Genomic DNA, 16,787 nt, shown 5'->3' on the forward strand with positions numbered 1-16,787 from the left:
AAGGAAGGTGTAAACTTGCTGCAGTGATTGAATAATTTTGCGCTTTTACCTCAAAATAAATTGCTCTTCATGTCCTCTTATGTAAAAGTTTTCGTTTGTTTATGAACATTTGCGATGACAAATACAGGAACATGATGAGGTGGATGCACTTATCCCCATACCCAAACAAGGTGTGCTGTTGTTCGAAAGGGTCATGTCGAATATTTTGAGGTGTGTCGACTCTTACATCCTGCTGAAGTCCGTAAACGTGATTGAATGATAAGTTATAGTCAAGTGACGTGTGGTGGATTTAACGTGGATTTGTGATTAACAATAACCTGGTACCCAAGTGGGCTGGCTGTGCTCACCTTGAGCTACCAAACTGACCTTCGGCATGTGGCCCCTTCCCGCATCGGCGACTCCCCGCCCGGACAATGCGCTCACTTAACCATATCGTGACCACACATCGTGATTGCCTTTGTTCGAGTGAGAAATTCATCTCTCCAATTAGTGCTCACATTTGAGTGTCCAATCCTTTAAAAATTGGGACAAGGGAGGGGGAATGCAAAGTTTCGGTTGTGGAAGTTGGGATGGGGAGGGGGTGACGTCGGGACGTGATATATATTTTAAAAGAATCATTGACCTTTGCAGGTCACTCACTGCCCTGCTTGCCAGGAAGGTGCTCGAGGCAGGTGGGAGGAGTGCGGGGCCAGTTGTAAGACAGAGGGGGCCGGGGCCAGCTGTAAGACAGAGGGGGGCGGGGTTGGTGCATCGCGCTCTCGCTGCAGTCTCCTCCTACTTAAAGGAGCACCAACTATCAAGCAAAAAGGTGGATCACTGGGAATATTAGGGATACACATTTACTCTTCTTAAACTCATCTGCAAACCAAAGGACGAAATTATTGGCATAATGTTTGTTTATCGATTGTTCTGCAGATGTTCTAAAAACGCAGCTTATTCTGTATAATCGGTGGTTGTTTTATATCATCTAACATGCACCGAGAGTTTTAAGAATGCAGTATAGCAGCTCCTGACGAGAGGAGACAAAAAAGGCTGGGCAGGGGGCGGGGCTGGGTGAGGTTTAAAGGACGATTTTTAATCTCTACACTGGGTTCCTCTACTGTCTATGTCTATTTAATCATCAATTTGTTGTGCACAGACTCTGCGTCCTGGCGCGTGGATCCTGCGCTTGGCAGTGCCACCCGTGTGTCGCTCGACATGAGCAGCACGGTGGCATGTGCTCAGGGAGAAGACCAATATCCTTGGGGGGAACAGTAAGAGGTCAGGAAAGGGAAACTTAAGATGCTGCAGTGTTGGGGTTCAGACCATCGTCTCTTGTCCTGGGTGACCGTCAATTTCATCTTCCACCAAACCGCCAGTAATTGCCGTTTCTGGTCATGATTACGTCATAGAGTCCATTACGGGCAAAACGTCAACATTACAACGTAAGCATAATTGTGAACCGATATACTGTTCATTCAATCCCGTTTTTATTTACTCCATCACGGTGGATTTCATTCCCTCCCAATTAGTACAGTATTTGCATCATCATGGTGATTTTGCACCAAGGGGGATTTGCTGCTATTTGGAGCTGTTTCTAGCTTGGGATGTTCTTGTTATCAAAATGATGATTGTATTGGCTTATATTATAAGAGTGATGTGGTTATAATTGGTTAACTTTTATCCCTCTATCTCCTCCCCCTTCTCCATTTCCAATCCCGCACTGCAGATCGAGACTACATCGGTTCCCACTATCTGCCTTGTCTCTCTCGCGCTCTCTCTCTTCTCTTTCTGTGTCCACTCACCTCCCATGGCAGACAACTCAGAACAAGAAAATTGCAGCCCAAAGAAGATACAGTTCTCTCTACCTGTACTCCAGCCACGCCTGGACCCACGTTCGCTGGAGCAGGTACAGTACAAGTTGTTCAAATCGTTGGACTTTCATTAACTGTCTCCCTCCTTTATCCTTTACCCCTCAACCCTTTACTTGTCTTTTAATATCAACATTTACCCGACCTACCACGTTTACTATAATATTTATATTCACCATCCCTACCACGTTTAACGTAATATCTACATGTATCATACCTACCACCTTTCGGTAATATCTACATTTAGCATACCTACCATGTTTACCATAACATCTACATGCACCATATCCACCACATTTATCGAAATAGCTATATTTACCATATCTACCACATTTGCATTCTCTCTTTATCGAGTGCAGCCTGTGGCTGCTGGTTGCATCATTGGTTGGGACGCAGCTATGCCGCTGATGCAGTGTCCCCCTTACCAGTACACTGGTGCTCATTTTGCCGACCTCGGAAGGATGACAGGCTGACTCAACCTCCTGGTGTATTTTAATTCAGCAGCCAACGGGGCTTGAACTCAGGACCCTAGAATCCCAAGCCACCACCCTAACCACAATGCCAACACCAGGCTTCACATTTGCCACAATATCTATATTTATCATATCCACCACATTTACCAATATATCGACATTGACCATACCTACCACATTTACCGTAATATCTACATTTACCCTATTACCACATTTACCGAAATATCTACATTTACCATACCGACCACATTTAACATAATATCTACATTTACCGTACAACCCACATTAAACATAATATCGACATTTACCATACCCACAATATTTAACATAATATCAACATTTACTATACCGGCCATGTTCACCATAATATCTACATTTACCAGACATACCACATTTACAGTAATATCTACATTTAGCATACCGAGCATGGTGTGTGTGTGCGTGTGCGTGCGTTGTCGAGACTCTTTTGAGAGCTAAAATATATATTGTTTACCAATATAGATATATATATATATATATATATATATATATATATATATATATATATATATATATATATATATATATATATATATATATATATATATATATATATATACACACACACACACACACACACACAAATACACATACAGGAAACATACACACACCACATTTACCATAATATACACCACCTTTATCATAATATCTAATCAAATCGTTTTTACCATAATACACGTAATATCTATGATAGAATATCATTAACTATGATATCTACCACATTAAACATATCTACCACATTTACCATAATATCTACATTTCCGATATCTGTCACACCACGTTTACCAAAATATACACCATGTTTACAATGACATCTACTACATTACCATGATTACCATCATATACACCATGTTTGACATATCTCCCACATTTACCATAAAATCTATAAGATTAACATTTACATCTACTGTTCTACATTTACCATTATATCTCCATTTCTCATAATATCTTCCACATTTAAGTTTACCTCTACCACAACATCTAAAACATTGACCATGATATCCACCACATTTACCATAATATCTATGATGTTTAACATAACATCCATCACATTTCCCACATCTGCAACATTTACTGTTATATGGACATTCACTATTATATCGATCATGTTGACAATAATATCTACAACATCTCTATTATAATACCAAGCTTGCACACTAAAAACTCGGCTCGCCGTCACACGATCCCTATGAAATTGCTGTGGCACTTAACGGACATGCCGACAATGTTTGGGAAGTCTTGGCGTTCCATAGTACCACTTGCATTTTGCACAATGCATATTTTTGTCATTCCCCGTGTACGGTCTGTCGTCTGCTACCAGCTATGTTGTACTGCTATCCCGTGCATGTGCACGGGTATCGCTAGTTCACTATAATATCCATCACGTTTACAATTACATCTTAAACATTCACAATAATATCTACAACATTCACTATTCACTATAATATCTATCACATTTACAATTACATCTTAAAAACATTCACTATACCATCCATCACATTTACAATTATATCCTAAACATTCACTAAAATATCCATCCCGTTGATGATTACATGTTAAACATTCACTATAATATCCATCACATTTACCATTATATCTTTAACATTCACTGTAATATCCATCACATTTATGATTATATCTTAAACATTTGCGATGACATCCATCATGTTTGTGATTATATCTTAAACATTCACTATAACATCCATCACATTTACGATTGTACCTTAAACATTCACAATAATATCAATCACGTTTATGAATATTTCTTCAACATCCATCACGTTTACGATTATACCTTAAACATTCGCTATGATATTCATCATGTTTACGATTATATCTTAAACATTCACTATAATATCTACAAGATTCACGATAATACTTATCACATTTGCGATTTTATCTTAAACATTCACAGATTCACGACAATATCCATCATGTTTATCATTATACCTTAAACATTCACCATAATTTCCATCACGTTTACGATTATATCTTAAACATTCATTGAAATACCTACAACATTCACGAAAATATCCATCACGTTTACAATTATATCTTAAACATTCACGAAAACAACTACAACATTCACTATAATATCCATCACGTTTACGATTATATCCTACACATTCACGATAATTGGTTCACGAGCGCCAGCCAGAGTGACGATTATATTCGTTCTCTGTGTGGCTGTGTATCTGCCCGTCTGTGTGTCTGCCTGTTCAGAGCATAACTCCGTGGACTTTGATCCGATCTTGATGAAACTTGGTTATGTGTTCGATATCAATGTCTAGTTGTGTTTTCCTGGATGAGGGCATGCAACGCCAATTGTGGGCGGAGCCACGCCCAAAAAATAGCCATTTTAAGGGGGTAGTCAGATTAAAAATCTATCTTCTCCTCGGAAATTGACTGAATGGAATGAGTTCTTTGGTATTTGAATAGCAAAATAAATTATCTAAAACTTGTCATTGTCCGATTTTTCATTTTCATCCCAAGGTCAAGGTCACAAGGTAAAAAACATAGAAAATTGTGAATTTTGACATAAAAATCATACGACCGCCCAAACTTTGAGAGCTAGGATGACAATATGTTTTATGCATAATCTTGAGGTCATTCCCCACCTAAAGTCTTGAAACCATTTTGCTTTATCTTGAACACCTTGCCCGTGGCACCCCCTTCAAGTTTGTGTTTACGCTGATTTCATCAAAGTATGGATAATCCAAGGAGTGCGAAATGCCATATAGCCTATATGACATTATATTGTTCCTGCAATGTTCCAGAGGAAGTTTTGCACCAAAGGTCATAATCCTTGACCTTTGACCTTTAAAGGCCACAAAGGTCAAATTTTCAAAGTTGTGGGAATTGAACCGGGTTTTCGACCTTCTTCGACGAACTAACTCCAATAAGCTACAGCACATATTCTGTTTTCTTATTTTAATGTCCAAAACATTGTTTTGTGGCCTTTAAAGGTTATGCAAAGGTCAAATTTTGAAAGTTGTTGAACGAAACCGGGTTTTCAACATTTTGTAGCTAATAGCCCGTCGCCCGTACCACATCAGGTTGATCATTTTTATAACTTGGTCAAAAATGATCACATTGTCTCATCCTTGACTTCTGAAACAATCTACATCGTCAAAGACTGCTCGTGAACCATTGTCGTCTTCAGACTTTTATCGACCACGTTTATGATTATACCTACAAAATTTACCATAATATCTGACATTTACCATAGTATATTCCATGTTTACCATTGTATATATACTAGCCTGGTGTTGGCTTAGTGGTTAGGGTAGCGGCTTGGGATCCAAAGGTCCTAAGTTCAAGCCCCGTTGGCCACTTGAATTAATACACACCAGGAGTTTGACTCAGCCTGTCATCCTTCCGAGGTCGGCGAAGTGAGTACCAGTGTACTGGGCCCGGTGTATGCCCTGGTTAGAATAGGTGTACCATATCCGCGTCGTAAGAGGCGACCAGGGTTGCGTCAGGAAGGGTATCCGGCGTAAAACCTGTGCCAAATTATTATGCAGATCATAACGGATGATCCGCTGTGGCGACCCCTAACGGGAGCAGCTGAAAGGAGAAGAAGAAGACCATTGTGTATGTATATATATATATATATATATATATATATATATATATATATATATATATATATATATATATATATATATATATATATATATATATATATATATATATATATGAACCTGCCCTCCACTACAGTATTCGGAAAAGCCATGCCCTCTTGCGTCACAAGGTTACATTTGTCTCCACCTCGACAAATGGACAGTGGTTTAAAGGGGATATTTGACACCACTTGGTGAACGACATGGTTCAGTGGAATGAAAGTCACATCAAGGACACGTCATGAAGTGAAAAGAAAACGGGAGATGGAGTGTCAGTGGTACTATAATATTACAGATTATGTTTATGAGGGGATCAGTCCAACATTTCCCAGTTTATCATTTATAAATAACTGATCTGAACATTCATCTCCTTTAGAGTCCACAAGGGACCTTGTCACGTGCAGTGTAAAGGTCACTGCTGGGTGAACCACCGAATCAAAGCATCCCATGTTGAGACAAAAATGTAATATAATGTCACAATAACTAGTATTAAACAGCTTGTATTTTAAACAATTTTATTTCTCATTATCCCTCATAACCCTTGATATTTTCTACTCTCACTAAACGCTCCATACCCAACTACAAGACCAACTCTTCTTCACCCATGATTCCCTATCCCCCCCAAAACACAATACTAAAACAATTCTTCCTTAACACAAAGCCCCACCCCTTCCACCCCACTACAGACTTTACTTTACTGTAATTAATTGGCGTGCTGTGCAACGTAATAAAATCTGCGTGCTGTGTAGTGGAATTGGCGTGCTGCGTTGTAATGGGATATCTTAATTATGAACGAGTCACGTGATTAGCAAGGTATTACGAACACAATTAAAGCACAACTCTCATGGATCTCAAAATTATTCTTTCCCTCTGTCAGTTTCCTAATCCAAAATCCGTGATGTCAACTTCCTGCATTGTCCCCTCAGATACGCCGACGGAGACCAACACCAGCTACTCTTGTGCTGCTCAGTGACCTATCGTCGCCAGGTGTGCTCAGGTGTTCCTTGTGTGCTTAACTCTGGCTTACCTTTTCGGGGAAGAGGTTTCAGCTGTAAACTTCCCCCATGGGATACACTCAAATATAATCGGACTCAAAATACATACAGATACTGTAGGGGAGTATCGACGGAGGGTATCCGTGCAACCGCCCCCCAGGACTCTACCAAACCAACTTTGTTAGCTTATTTTATGGTCCGATTACACATTTGAGAGGTTAACAAAAAAAATTCCCAGCACTCTGGCGATATTCAAGATGGCGTCCAAAATGGGTAAAATCATAGAATACGGTATATAACATCTCAAAAATGTGGCAAATTGGAAAAATAATCATTGAGATTTGGTTCCTGATCATAAGTTACTAGTTTCTGATAATTGGGCTTTGTTGACATTTAAAAAAAATTCAAGATGGCATCCAAAATATGCAAAATCATAGATAATTAAATATAACAGCCAAAAACTGAGACAAAATTGTAAATTATTCATTGAAATAATGTGTTTCTCATCATTATTAACTAACACCTCGTGATTGAATTTTGTTACAATGCTTAAATTTCAAGATGGCATCCAAAATGGCCACCACAATAGGCAAAATCATAGAAAAATTGTATATTACAGCCTGAAACTAAGAATAATATACAGTAAATTAATATTTGGATTCATTGTAATAGATGTTCCTAATTATTAGAAACTAATAGGACTATGTGGTGATTTATGTTTTGTTGCCATCCATAAAATCCAAGATGGAGTTCAAAATGGTTTTAAAAATGTTAAAATCATCATAAATATCAAATGTCAGCTTCAAATAATCATTAATATAATAATAATTGAGGGACAGAACCATGGAATATTCGTCTTGTAATTCTTATCAAGGATGTTTATTGTTGTTATCGTACTTGGAATTGAAGATGGCGGACAATTTTAAAGCCAGAAACACACACACACACACACACACACACACACACACACACACACACACACACACACACACACACACACACACACACACACACACACACACACACACACACACACACACACACACACACACACACACACACACACACACACACACTCCGATGCACTTTGAATATTTACATACTCAAGTATTATGTGTACTAATCTTTATATGTGTATTTTTTTTCTCTTTTCAGGTTAGATTAGTTAGCGTAGCGAGTCAATATCAAGATCACAAGTCAAGATGTCAGACAAGCAAGAAATAGTTTAATGTAATTGTCAAAAGAAAGTTGTTGCAATGGAAAGAAAACGCAAACGGGAACATTGTGTCATTCATATGTCTGGAATAAAGCATGAATCGTTCACATATTTCTCAGACTTGACGAATCCAAATGATAGATTGGCACTTCTCAAAAATATATGGGATCATCGCTTAGCTGAACCACCAGGCTCTTCATATCGAATAACAGAATGATATCTGTCAGTGCATTCCTGATGAGATCCAGGAGAACGACGGCTATCACCGAGGATGTTACCAAAGATTTACCCTGAACCTACATAGGTTAACAGCTAGTAAATCATCTTACGATCCTGAAACTCCTGGATAATCTACCAGCCAAGAAAGAAGGGTAAAGTACAAGAAAGCATCAGAAAAGATCATTTTTGAACCTGATTGTATTTTCTGCAATACTGATGGCTGAATCCATGTGAAAAAGACAGGCATCAACACAAAGGAAGGCACCTCTGTTTGAACGTGATGGATGGCAGAAAGTGCTGCAAATAGCAGAAGAGAACAATCATGAGGGAAAGATTAAGGCAAATCCGAGGATTTGATTTGTTTGCAGCAGAGACCCAATACCACCCAAAATGCAGAAGCAGTATACAGCCAATGATCATAAACTAGTAACTAATGATCAGGAACCAAATTCCAGTGATTATTTTTCCAATTTGCCACATTTTTGAGATTTTATATACTGTATTCTATGATTTTACCCATTTTGGACGCAATCTTGAATATCGCAAGAGTGCTGGGACTTTTTTTTTGTTAACATCTCAAATGTGTAAAGGACCATAAAAGGAAGCTAAAAAGGTTGGTTTGGTCGAGTCCTGGGTGGGGGGGGGGGGGGGTTGCACGGATACCCTCCGTAGATACTCCCCGACAGTATCTGTATGTATTTTGAGTCCGATACATTACTACTTGTTTTTACATTAAATTATATTTATGATGTACATGTTTTAAGTCTTGAAGTACTATAAAGTACCATAACATGCTCTGTGTTCTTTCTTACCTCCGCTGGCAGAGGAAGATTACCAAGATGTAAGTTGATGGCATTTTCAATAATTTTCATAATTTGCGCATTAACAGACGAGGGTAATATGTCTCACTTTTGTGTTAAAGTCCCGTTTCACCAACGCAGCATAACCCTCGAACCGAGGTGAGGCAGTCACTGCATGAACACAAACCACAATCTGAACCCTGCAACCCGGAAACAGCCCCCAAAGCTCATGAGGTCAGATGTTTTAAAAGGCAACGCAAAACGGCACCCACTCAATGTTCAGCAATTTTCATGATAATATCATCAACTACTACGACTGCAACTTCTACTGGTTTGATTTTTATCAGGCAGGAGTTACATCACAAAGTGTGCCACCCTCGGATGGACGTTAAGCTGGGTGTCCTGTTTGCTAGCATCATCTGATGCACATGAAAGATTACACAGTGTCTTTTGTGAATAGTTGGCTATTTATCTCCTACACTCTTAACAAGGTCCAGATTCTTGCCCGAACCTTCAGGTTGCACTGCGACAGTGATACAGCCATGCTCATAGAAATAATACAAGCAGCAGCCAGGTGCGGCGTACTGATGAATACATGAATCTGACAAAGCTAAATTAACAGCTTCACACAATGAGCAATTGTTACTCGTGCAGAGGGAAAGGTGAGTTGGTGGATTCACATTTGAAAGCTACTCGGCATTAACAAAAAAAAAATAAAAGAGAAAACCACAAGTCTGAATTTAAAACTGAAGGCATCACCAACTGAGCATTACCTGCTGGGCAGCTACAAGTTGGCGGTGCCTTCAATTTTGAATCTGGATCTTCCTTACTACAACCAGATTTTGCGCACACGACTCCAAAAGCAGTGAAAAGTCATTTAGATATTAAACAATACCTGTACAACAACCTTTACTGCAAAAAAACAATTCTTACCTTATCAACTGTGGAGTACAAGTTAATGTGGGGACAGACTGTCCCACTTTTTCCCAATTTGTTGCACAAAACATGTTTTTGTATCACGTGGGACGAAAGTAGGCCAGTGTATGCCATCTAACAACATGTCACGTACCCGTTCTATTTCATCACCACACGTCTAGTCCTTTGATTGATAGCGAAACGCCAATGGCCAATTTGTAAAGGTACAGGGGGTGCAGCTAAACTGTGTGAGCATTCAGGGGGAACAGAAACTCAGCCAGTGAAGGCAGGATGTCTTGTGTTGGAAAAAAAAGTTGTTGCACACCTCCAAATGCTTTACTGTACACACGATCACCAGTCTTTGTCCACCTTCACAATTGTCTTCTCCTTTCTCTACAGTCAATGAAGAGCAAACCACACACTTACCCTCCTCCAACATATAAAGGTACTCATTTAACAGCAAAGCTTTTTATTTAATGAGCCTGGTGTTGGTTTAACGGTTAAGGTGGCTGGCTTAAGATGTTAGGGTCCTGAGTTTGAACCCCTGTCATGCCGTTAATTAATACAAGGTGGGTTGACTCAGCCTGTCGTCCTTCCAAGGTTGGCAAAATGAGTTCCAGCTCCAGGAAATAAGCCATTTCAGTATCCTGCAGAGTGGTGACACATCTAGGATTGTGCCGCTTCACCAATGAAACTGCCTTGGCAGCCCTCTGTGGCAAACGGCACAAAAGGAATGGCTTTCACTTATTTGAGGCCATTCCTTAATTCGCTCCCCTCGATGGTTGAAAGATCTTGAAAAATATTTCAAGGTTGATTTATCTCCAAAGCTAAAAATAAGGTAAGGTATGCTTGCTAGCTAGAACTTTGAACTACCCAGTTTTGAGACCAATTTGGCACATAACTTTTGAATGGTTTATCTGATCCGATTGAGGTGAGCAAATGATTGTACCGAGGTTGTCCAATAGTTTTTTGAGCTTCACAAGGTGCACAATTTGATTGCGGTGCACCTCGAAAAGGCCAAGAAAAAGACACTGTGACTTTAGGTCGTGAAGGTTATTCCTTTCTAAATTTTCTTTACTTGTGTACCATCTCAAGGCTCATAAAAGAGCAAGGTGACAGAGGATATGAATTGATAGTGAGGCAGTGGGGCAACAGTTGGACACAAGTAAAATAATGAACAAAAATTAAAAGAGGAGTGGGAGAGGAGAGGAGGAAAGGGTAACCTGCAAGTAACAGGGTTAGCTTTGGTGAGGTTATTGTGGCTAGAAATGGAGTATAATGTGAGATAGTGGTGCACCACGTCCTGCAAGACCTGATTGGAAGAGTGCAATTGAACTGGCTATGGGAGGCGTTTTCAAAAAACAGGAGGAAAGAAGACCAAAAGGATTGACATGGGCTGAAAGCCTGGATTGAGGAAATTAAACCAGCAGGGGTTTACTGGAAGAACACATGCATCCTGGAAAAGCTGGGGATGGTTGGAGGGCTATGAAAGCATATGGAATAAGCCTGGAGGAGAGACCTCTGGCCTGTCTGTGATGTGACAGCAACAGGCCTTGTACTGCAACCTTATTGCAGAGGCCAATGATGTTGAGAACTTTAGATTCCACTGGATCCAGGTCAAACATGTGATTCTCAAGGACATTACACAAACATTGTATAAAAACATATCCACTTAATTGCAGGGCTAATAGATTACTTACAATTATAAACAGTCATGGAATCCATCATCACAGTTGACGTGAAATCCTTCCTTTTCTCCAACGGCCTGATCTCACACCATCAGTTTGGATTCGGACTCAGTCACTTCACCTTGAAGATGCTGCTTCTGCTCCTCAACATCAGATATATGAACAGGGCCATCTCTAGAGCAATTGGCATTCAGGCTTTCTCTCTAAACTCTGCATACGGTATCCAAGGCCTCCTCCTCTCGTGGCTTACTGACTTCCTCCACACTCACAGTTACCACGTGACTCTCAACAGGATCCTCTAATCTCCTTTCCCCATTGATGCTGGTGTGTCCCAAGGCAATGACTTCGGCCCAGTCCTGTTCCTAATCTTCATCAACAATATTTCTGATTCCCTGTAAAATACTCATCACTTGTTAATGACTCCATCCTTTGCCATGGCATTTCTCATTCTTCAGATAAGCAGACAGAATTCTCTCTGGAGACCTTGATATAAACAAACAGATCTAGTCCAAAACTTGGCATACGTCTTTGAACCACTCTCTCTCTCTGATAGGACCAGTTGATGAATTCTCCCATCTACTTCCTTAACAAACCTCTTCAAGAAGATCAGTTATGAACATTTTTGGGCTTCACCATCAGCCACTATCATTTTTGGGCAAATGACAGAGTTTGGCTGCAAAGTCAGATGCTGACTGGGCATCCTCCATTGTGCAAAGTCTTTACTTGGCATATTTGAACTTTTTAACAACTTACAAGGGCTTCATTCAGAGCTCAATTGAATAATGCTCTCACATTTGAGCTCAAATCCTATCCTCACATCTTGCACCTCTCGATGACGTGGAAACCAAGGCCCTCAAAATCATGGGAATCTTTCACGATGAGGCTGTCTCTGTACCTGTTACTCTCACACTGCAGACATGTTCATGGCCTCTCTATCTTATACTGCCTCCTTTCTGGTCAAGCACCCTCTGCCCCTTCCAGGCTCCCACCCTCCCTCAGCCAACTTAGAAATGCGGTTTGCCCACGGAAGATCATAGCTGATAGTGATGTCCAAATCTTTGAGCTTGTTCACCCCCTCCCGTTGTTCTCGTTCATCCCAACAACCATTCTTCCTCAAAATAGCCCTCCATTCTGTCACTCGAGCCAACTGTTGGAGTGTGGCTCCCCCTTTTCAATGTCCTTTTGTTTTGCTCAGTTCTATTTTCTAACTTTTCCACAAGCCATGACTTCGTATACAAAGGAATAAAAGAGGAAGGATAACATCGGTGGTATTGATTGATTTCAATACTTTAATTATAATTACCTGTGCCACCAAAGGTGAAGGAGGTTATTTTTTACCCCTTTCTGTCTGTTTGTGTACATGATATCTCAAAAAGTTGTGGAAATATCCAGATGAAATTGTGGACAGGTTCACTGTGTGACAAGGACGAACTGATTAGATTTTGGCGAAGATCCAGTTCCAGATCCGACTACTGGAATTTCTAAAGTGATTCTTCACCGTTGAGAGATAGGACTAAACCGATATATGGCATGATATTTCAAAAAGTTGTGGACAGATTCGGATGAAACTTGGTGGACAGGTTGGGTGTGTGGCAGGGACGAATAGATTCGATTTTGGTGAAGATCCGGATCTGGATACGAGAATTATTTAATTTTTTAAGTGACTTCACCATTGAGAGACAAGGCCAAAAACAAGATAGTACTGTGTACAATGATAGTTCCAAAATGTATTGGCCCCAATATGTTCTCGTGGATCAGACATTACGTGGCGGAGGTATATGCTCCACCAAGTGCCCTTCTAGTTGTAAATAAGTTGATTCGTCTGTGACTGATCAGACCTGTTTATGACCCCTTGTTGTTGAAGGGAGTAGTTTGATTCACTCACTTTCTTCTTTGGAGTCTTTCGGAATTTATTAAAGAGTAGGTTGCGGGTCACCAAACATGTTCTGAAAATTTATCAATATGATTATATGTGCATTAAATAGTTCGATGCAAACTATTGTGGTCGCCTAACTATTGGGAAAATTAATGAAATTTAACTCCGAAGTTGATATTTCTCGAGGCTGTTGAAAAAAACAGCCGCATGCCATATATGGATGGTGACGTCACGTTCTCCAAAACAAAGCGGAAACTCACTCGCTCATGGAAGAAACTAGTACGTGCCCGTAAAAAAAAAAATGATAAAAAAAGAATAAATAAATATTCCAACCACGAGCAAGAAACAACAACCACACAGGCCGTTTATTTGCTCTCACGTGCCCGTGAGTGCGTGGCCCGGAAGTTCGCATATCGCAGTTACGATATTCGCAATTTAGGTTTTAATGGCCAATTATTCAATTAGCGCCAACATATTTTACCTTTTCGCAATGTCGTCGCAAGGAAAAACAAAGAGAAAAAAATTACTTCCTGGTTTGGAGCAGACCAGCACTCTGATGTTACCGAAATTTATACACCGTCTAATATGAAAACGATCATAAATTGGGGCATTGTGTTTATCTATAAATGCGCATAAGTAATCGATAAATTATTAGAATACACGAAGTCATCACTCTCCGGAAGCCCGCATGTTGTAACCCGTAATGGGGAACGCGGCTGAGGTTCCCTTCCCCCATCGGCCACGCCCACGCAATAACGTGTCTTGTCATTGGTTTGGTAAATAAATGGCCATAACTTGGGAAGCACTTGTCCGATTAATATCAAACCTTGAAAAGGCACATCCTCAGGTCCCCAGCAATATATCTGGCAAGTTTCAATTAGATCGGACCAGTGGTTGTCAAGAAACAGCGGTCACAGACACACAGACACACAGACACACAGACACACAGACACACAGACACACAGACACACAGACACACAGACACACAGACACACAGACACACAGACACACAGACACACAGACACACAGACACACACTGCTGGAATTATAGATAGATGTCCAGTTCAACGAGCCGTTCTTTCGCTTTTTTTGAGCTTGCAACTGTCTATATTATCTTTTTTTTATTTTGAATTATTGTAGAACAAAGTTATTTGGATATTTGTACATCATGCCTCGTACGTGTGTCGTCATGTTTTGCTAAAATATATGGAAAACGGGTAATCGCTCCCACCGATTCCCGAAGATATCAAACATTCGCCAGCAGTGGATAAGCTTTGTACAAACAAAACGGGCGAATTTTCCCTGCCTTTAAAACAACTAGTACGTGCCCGTAAAAAAATAAAAAAATAATAAATAAAAATATTCCAACCGCGAGCAACAAACAACAACCACACAGGCCGTTTCTTCGCTCTCGCGTGCCCGTACATGGGTGGCGCGGAAGTTCGCACATCACAGTTACGATGATTCGCAACTTAGGTTTTAATGGCCAATTATTCAATTAGCACCAACGTATTTTGCCTTTTCGCAATGTCATTGCAAGGAAAAACAAAAAGGGAAGAGAAGAGAAACAAAAATTACTTCCTGGTTCGGAGCACACCAGCACTCTGATGTTACCAAAATTTATACACCGTCTCATATGAAAACGATCATAACTTGCGGCATTGTGTTTATCTATAAATGCGCATAAGAAATCGAGAAATTATTAGAATACACGAAGTCATCATTATCCGGAAGCCCGTACGTTGTAACCTGTAATGGGGAACGCGGCTGAGCTTCCCTTCGCCATCGGCCACGCCCACGCAACAACGTGTCTTGTCATTGGTTTGGTAAATAAATGGCCATAACTTGGGAAGCACTTGTCCGATTAATATCAAACCTTGAAAAGGCACATCCTCAGGTCCCCAGCAATATATCTGGCAAGTTTCAATTTGATCGGACCAGCAGTTGTCGAGAAACAGCGGTCACACACACACACACACACACACACACACACACACACACACACACACACACACACACACACACACACACACACACACACACACACACACACACACACACACTGCTGGAATTATATACACTCGTGCATGCCCGTCGATGCGTGGCCGTACGTGCAAACCCTCCCCCCCCCGCAAAAAACTCAAACAGCGTGCCAGAAACAACCACACAGGCCATTCCTTCGCTCACGCGTGGCCGTACATACAAAAAAAAAAAAAAAAAAAAAAAAAAAAACTTTCAAACCGTGTGCCAGAAACAACAACCACACAGGCCGTTCCTTTGCTCTCGCGTGCCCATATGTGCGTGGCCGTACATACACACAAAAAAAAAACTTTCAAACAACGACACAGGCCATTCCTTCGCTCTCATAAACGACGATTGGATTGGGGCATTGTGTTTATCTATAAATGCGGATAAGAAATCGAGAAATTATTAGAATACAGCAAGTCATCACTATCCAAAAGTAGTGCGTGCCCGTACGGAATGTTCACATCATTCCACAAATTATCGCTTGCATTGAAGTAGCAACTGCTGTGATACTTACACACAGAGTTAATTAAAATCAAGTTGACCTCCCTGTCTTTGCTTGCCATGACATTCGCTGACATTTACCATTGGCACTCCTACCCCACGGTAACTAAGGCACCGATTGATCCCCATCGTAACCAGCACGGCACGTGACGTCATCGTCGGCCGGCCGTGCACCGGCCTACGCAGCCACGCCCACGCAGCAACGTGTCCTGTGATTGGTAACCAAATGGCGCATCGGCCACGCCTACGCAGCACGTGTCCTGTCATTGGTTGGTAAATAAATGGCCATAACTTGGGAATCATTTGTCCGATTAATATCAAATCTTGAAAAGGCACATCCTCAGGTCCCCAGCAATATAGCTGGCAAGTTTCAATTAGATCCGACCAGTGGTTGTCAGGAAACAGCGGTCACACACACACACACACACACACACACACACACACACACACACACACACACACACACACACACACACACACACACACTGCTGGAATTATAGATAGATGAAATGAGGTCAATGAGATGACAAATGAAGGGGTTGAATGCAGACTGCAGAGCAATGA

General features: G+C 40.6%; 1 protein-coding gene across 2 annotated transcripts in view; it reads left to right on the forward strand.

Annotated features, from left to right (window-relative positions):
* The first annotated feature begins 1,074 nt into the window (after positions 1 to 1,074).
* The window catches only part of LOC147030350 (uncharacterized), a 20,495-nt gene continuing 4,782 nt past the window's right edge, over positions 1,075 to 16,787 (forward strand). Inside the window, exons 1-5 of one of the 2 annotated variants that reach the window (XM_085874296.1) lie at positions 1,077 to 1,424; positions 1,709 to 1,888; positions 6,912 to 6,972; positions 9,240 to 9,256; positions 10,530 to 10,575. In XM_085874296.1, the coding sequence (XP_085730422.1) occupies positions 1,790 to 1,888; positions 6,912 to 6,972; positions 9,240 to 9,256; positions 10,530 to 10,575 (223 nt within the window). In that variant the 5' untranslated portion in view covers positions 1,077 to 1,424; positions 1,709 to 1,789. Of the gene's footprint in view, positions 1,425 to 1,708; positions 1,889 to 6,911; positions 6,973 to 9,239; positions 9,257 to 10,529; positions 10,576 to 16,787 lie in introns of both variants that reach the window. The other variant, XM_085874297.1, reaches the window with a different exon arrangement.

This window comes from Eptatretus burgeri, chromosome 3 (genome assembly GCF_056783735.1).
Source record: "Eptatretus burgeri isolate ZD-2024b chromosome 3, Ebu_testis_v1, whole genome shotgun sequence".
Lineage (NCBI taxonomy): Eukaryota > Metazoa > Chordata > Myxini > Myxiniformes > Myxinidae > Eptatretus > Eptatretus burgeri.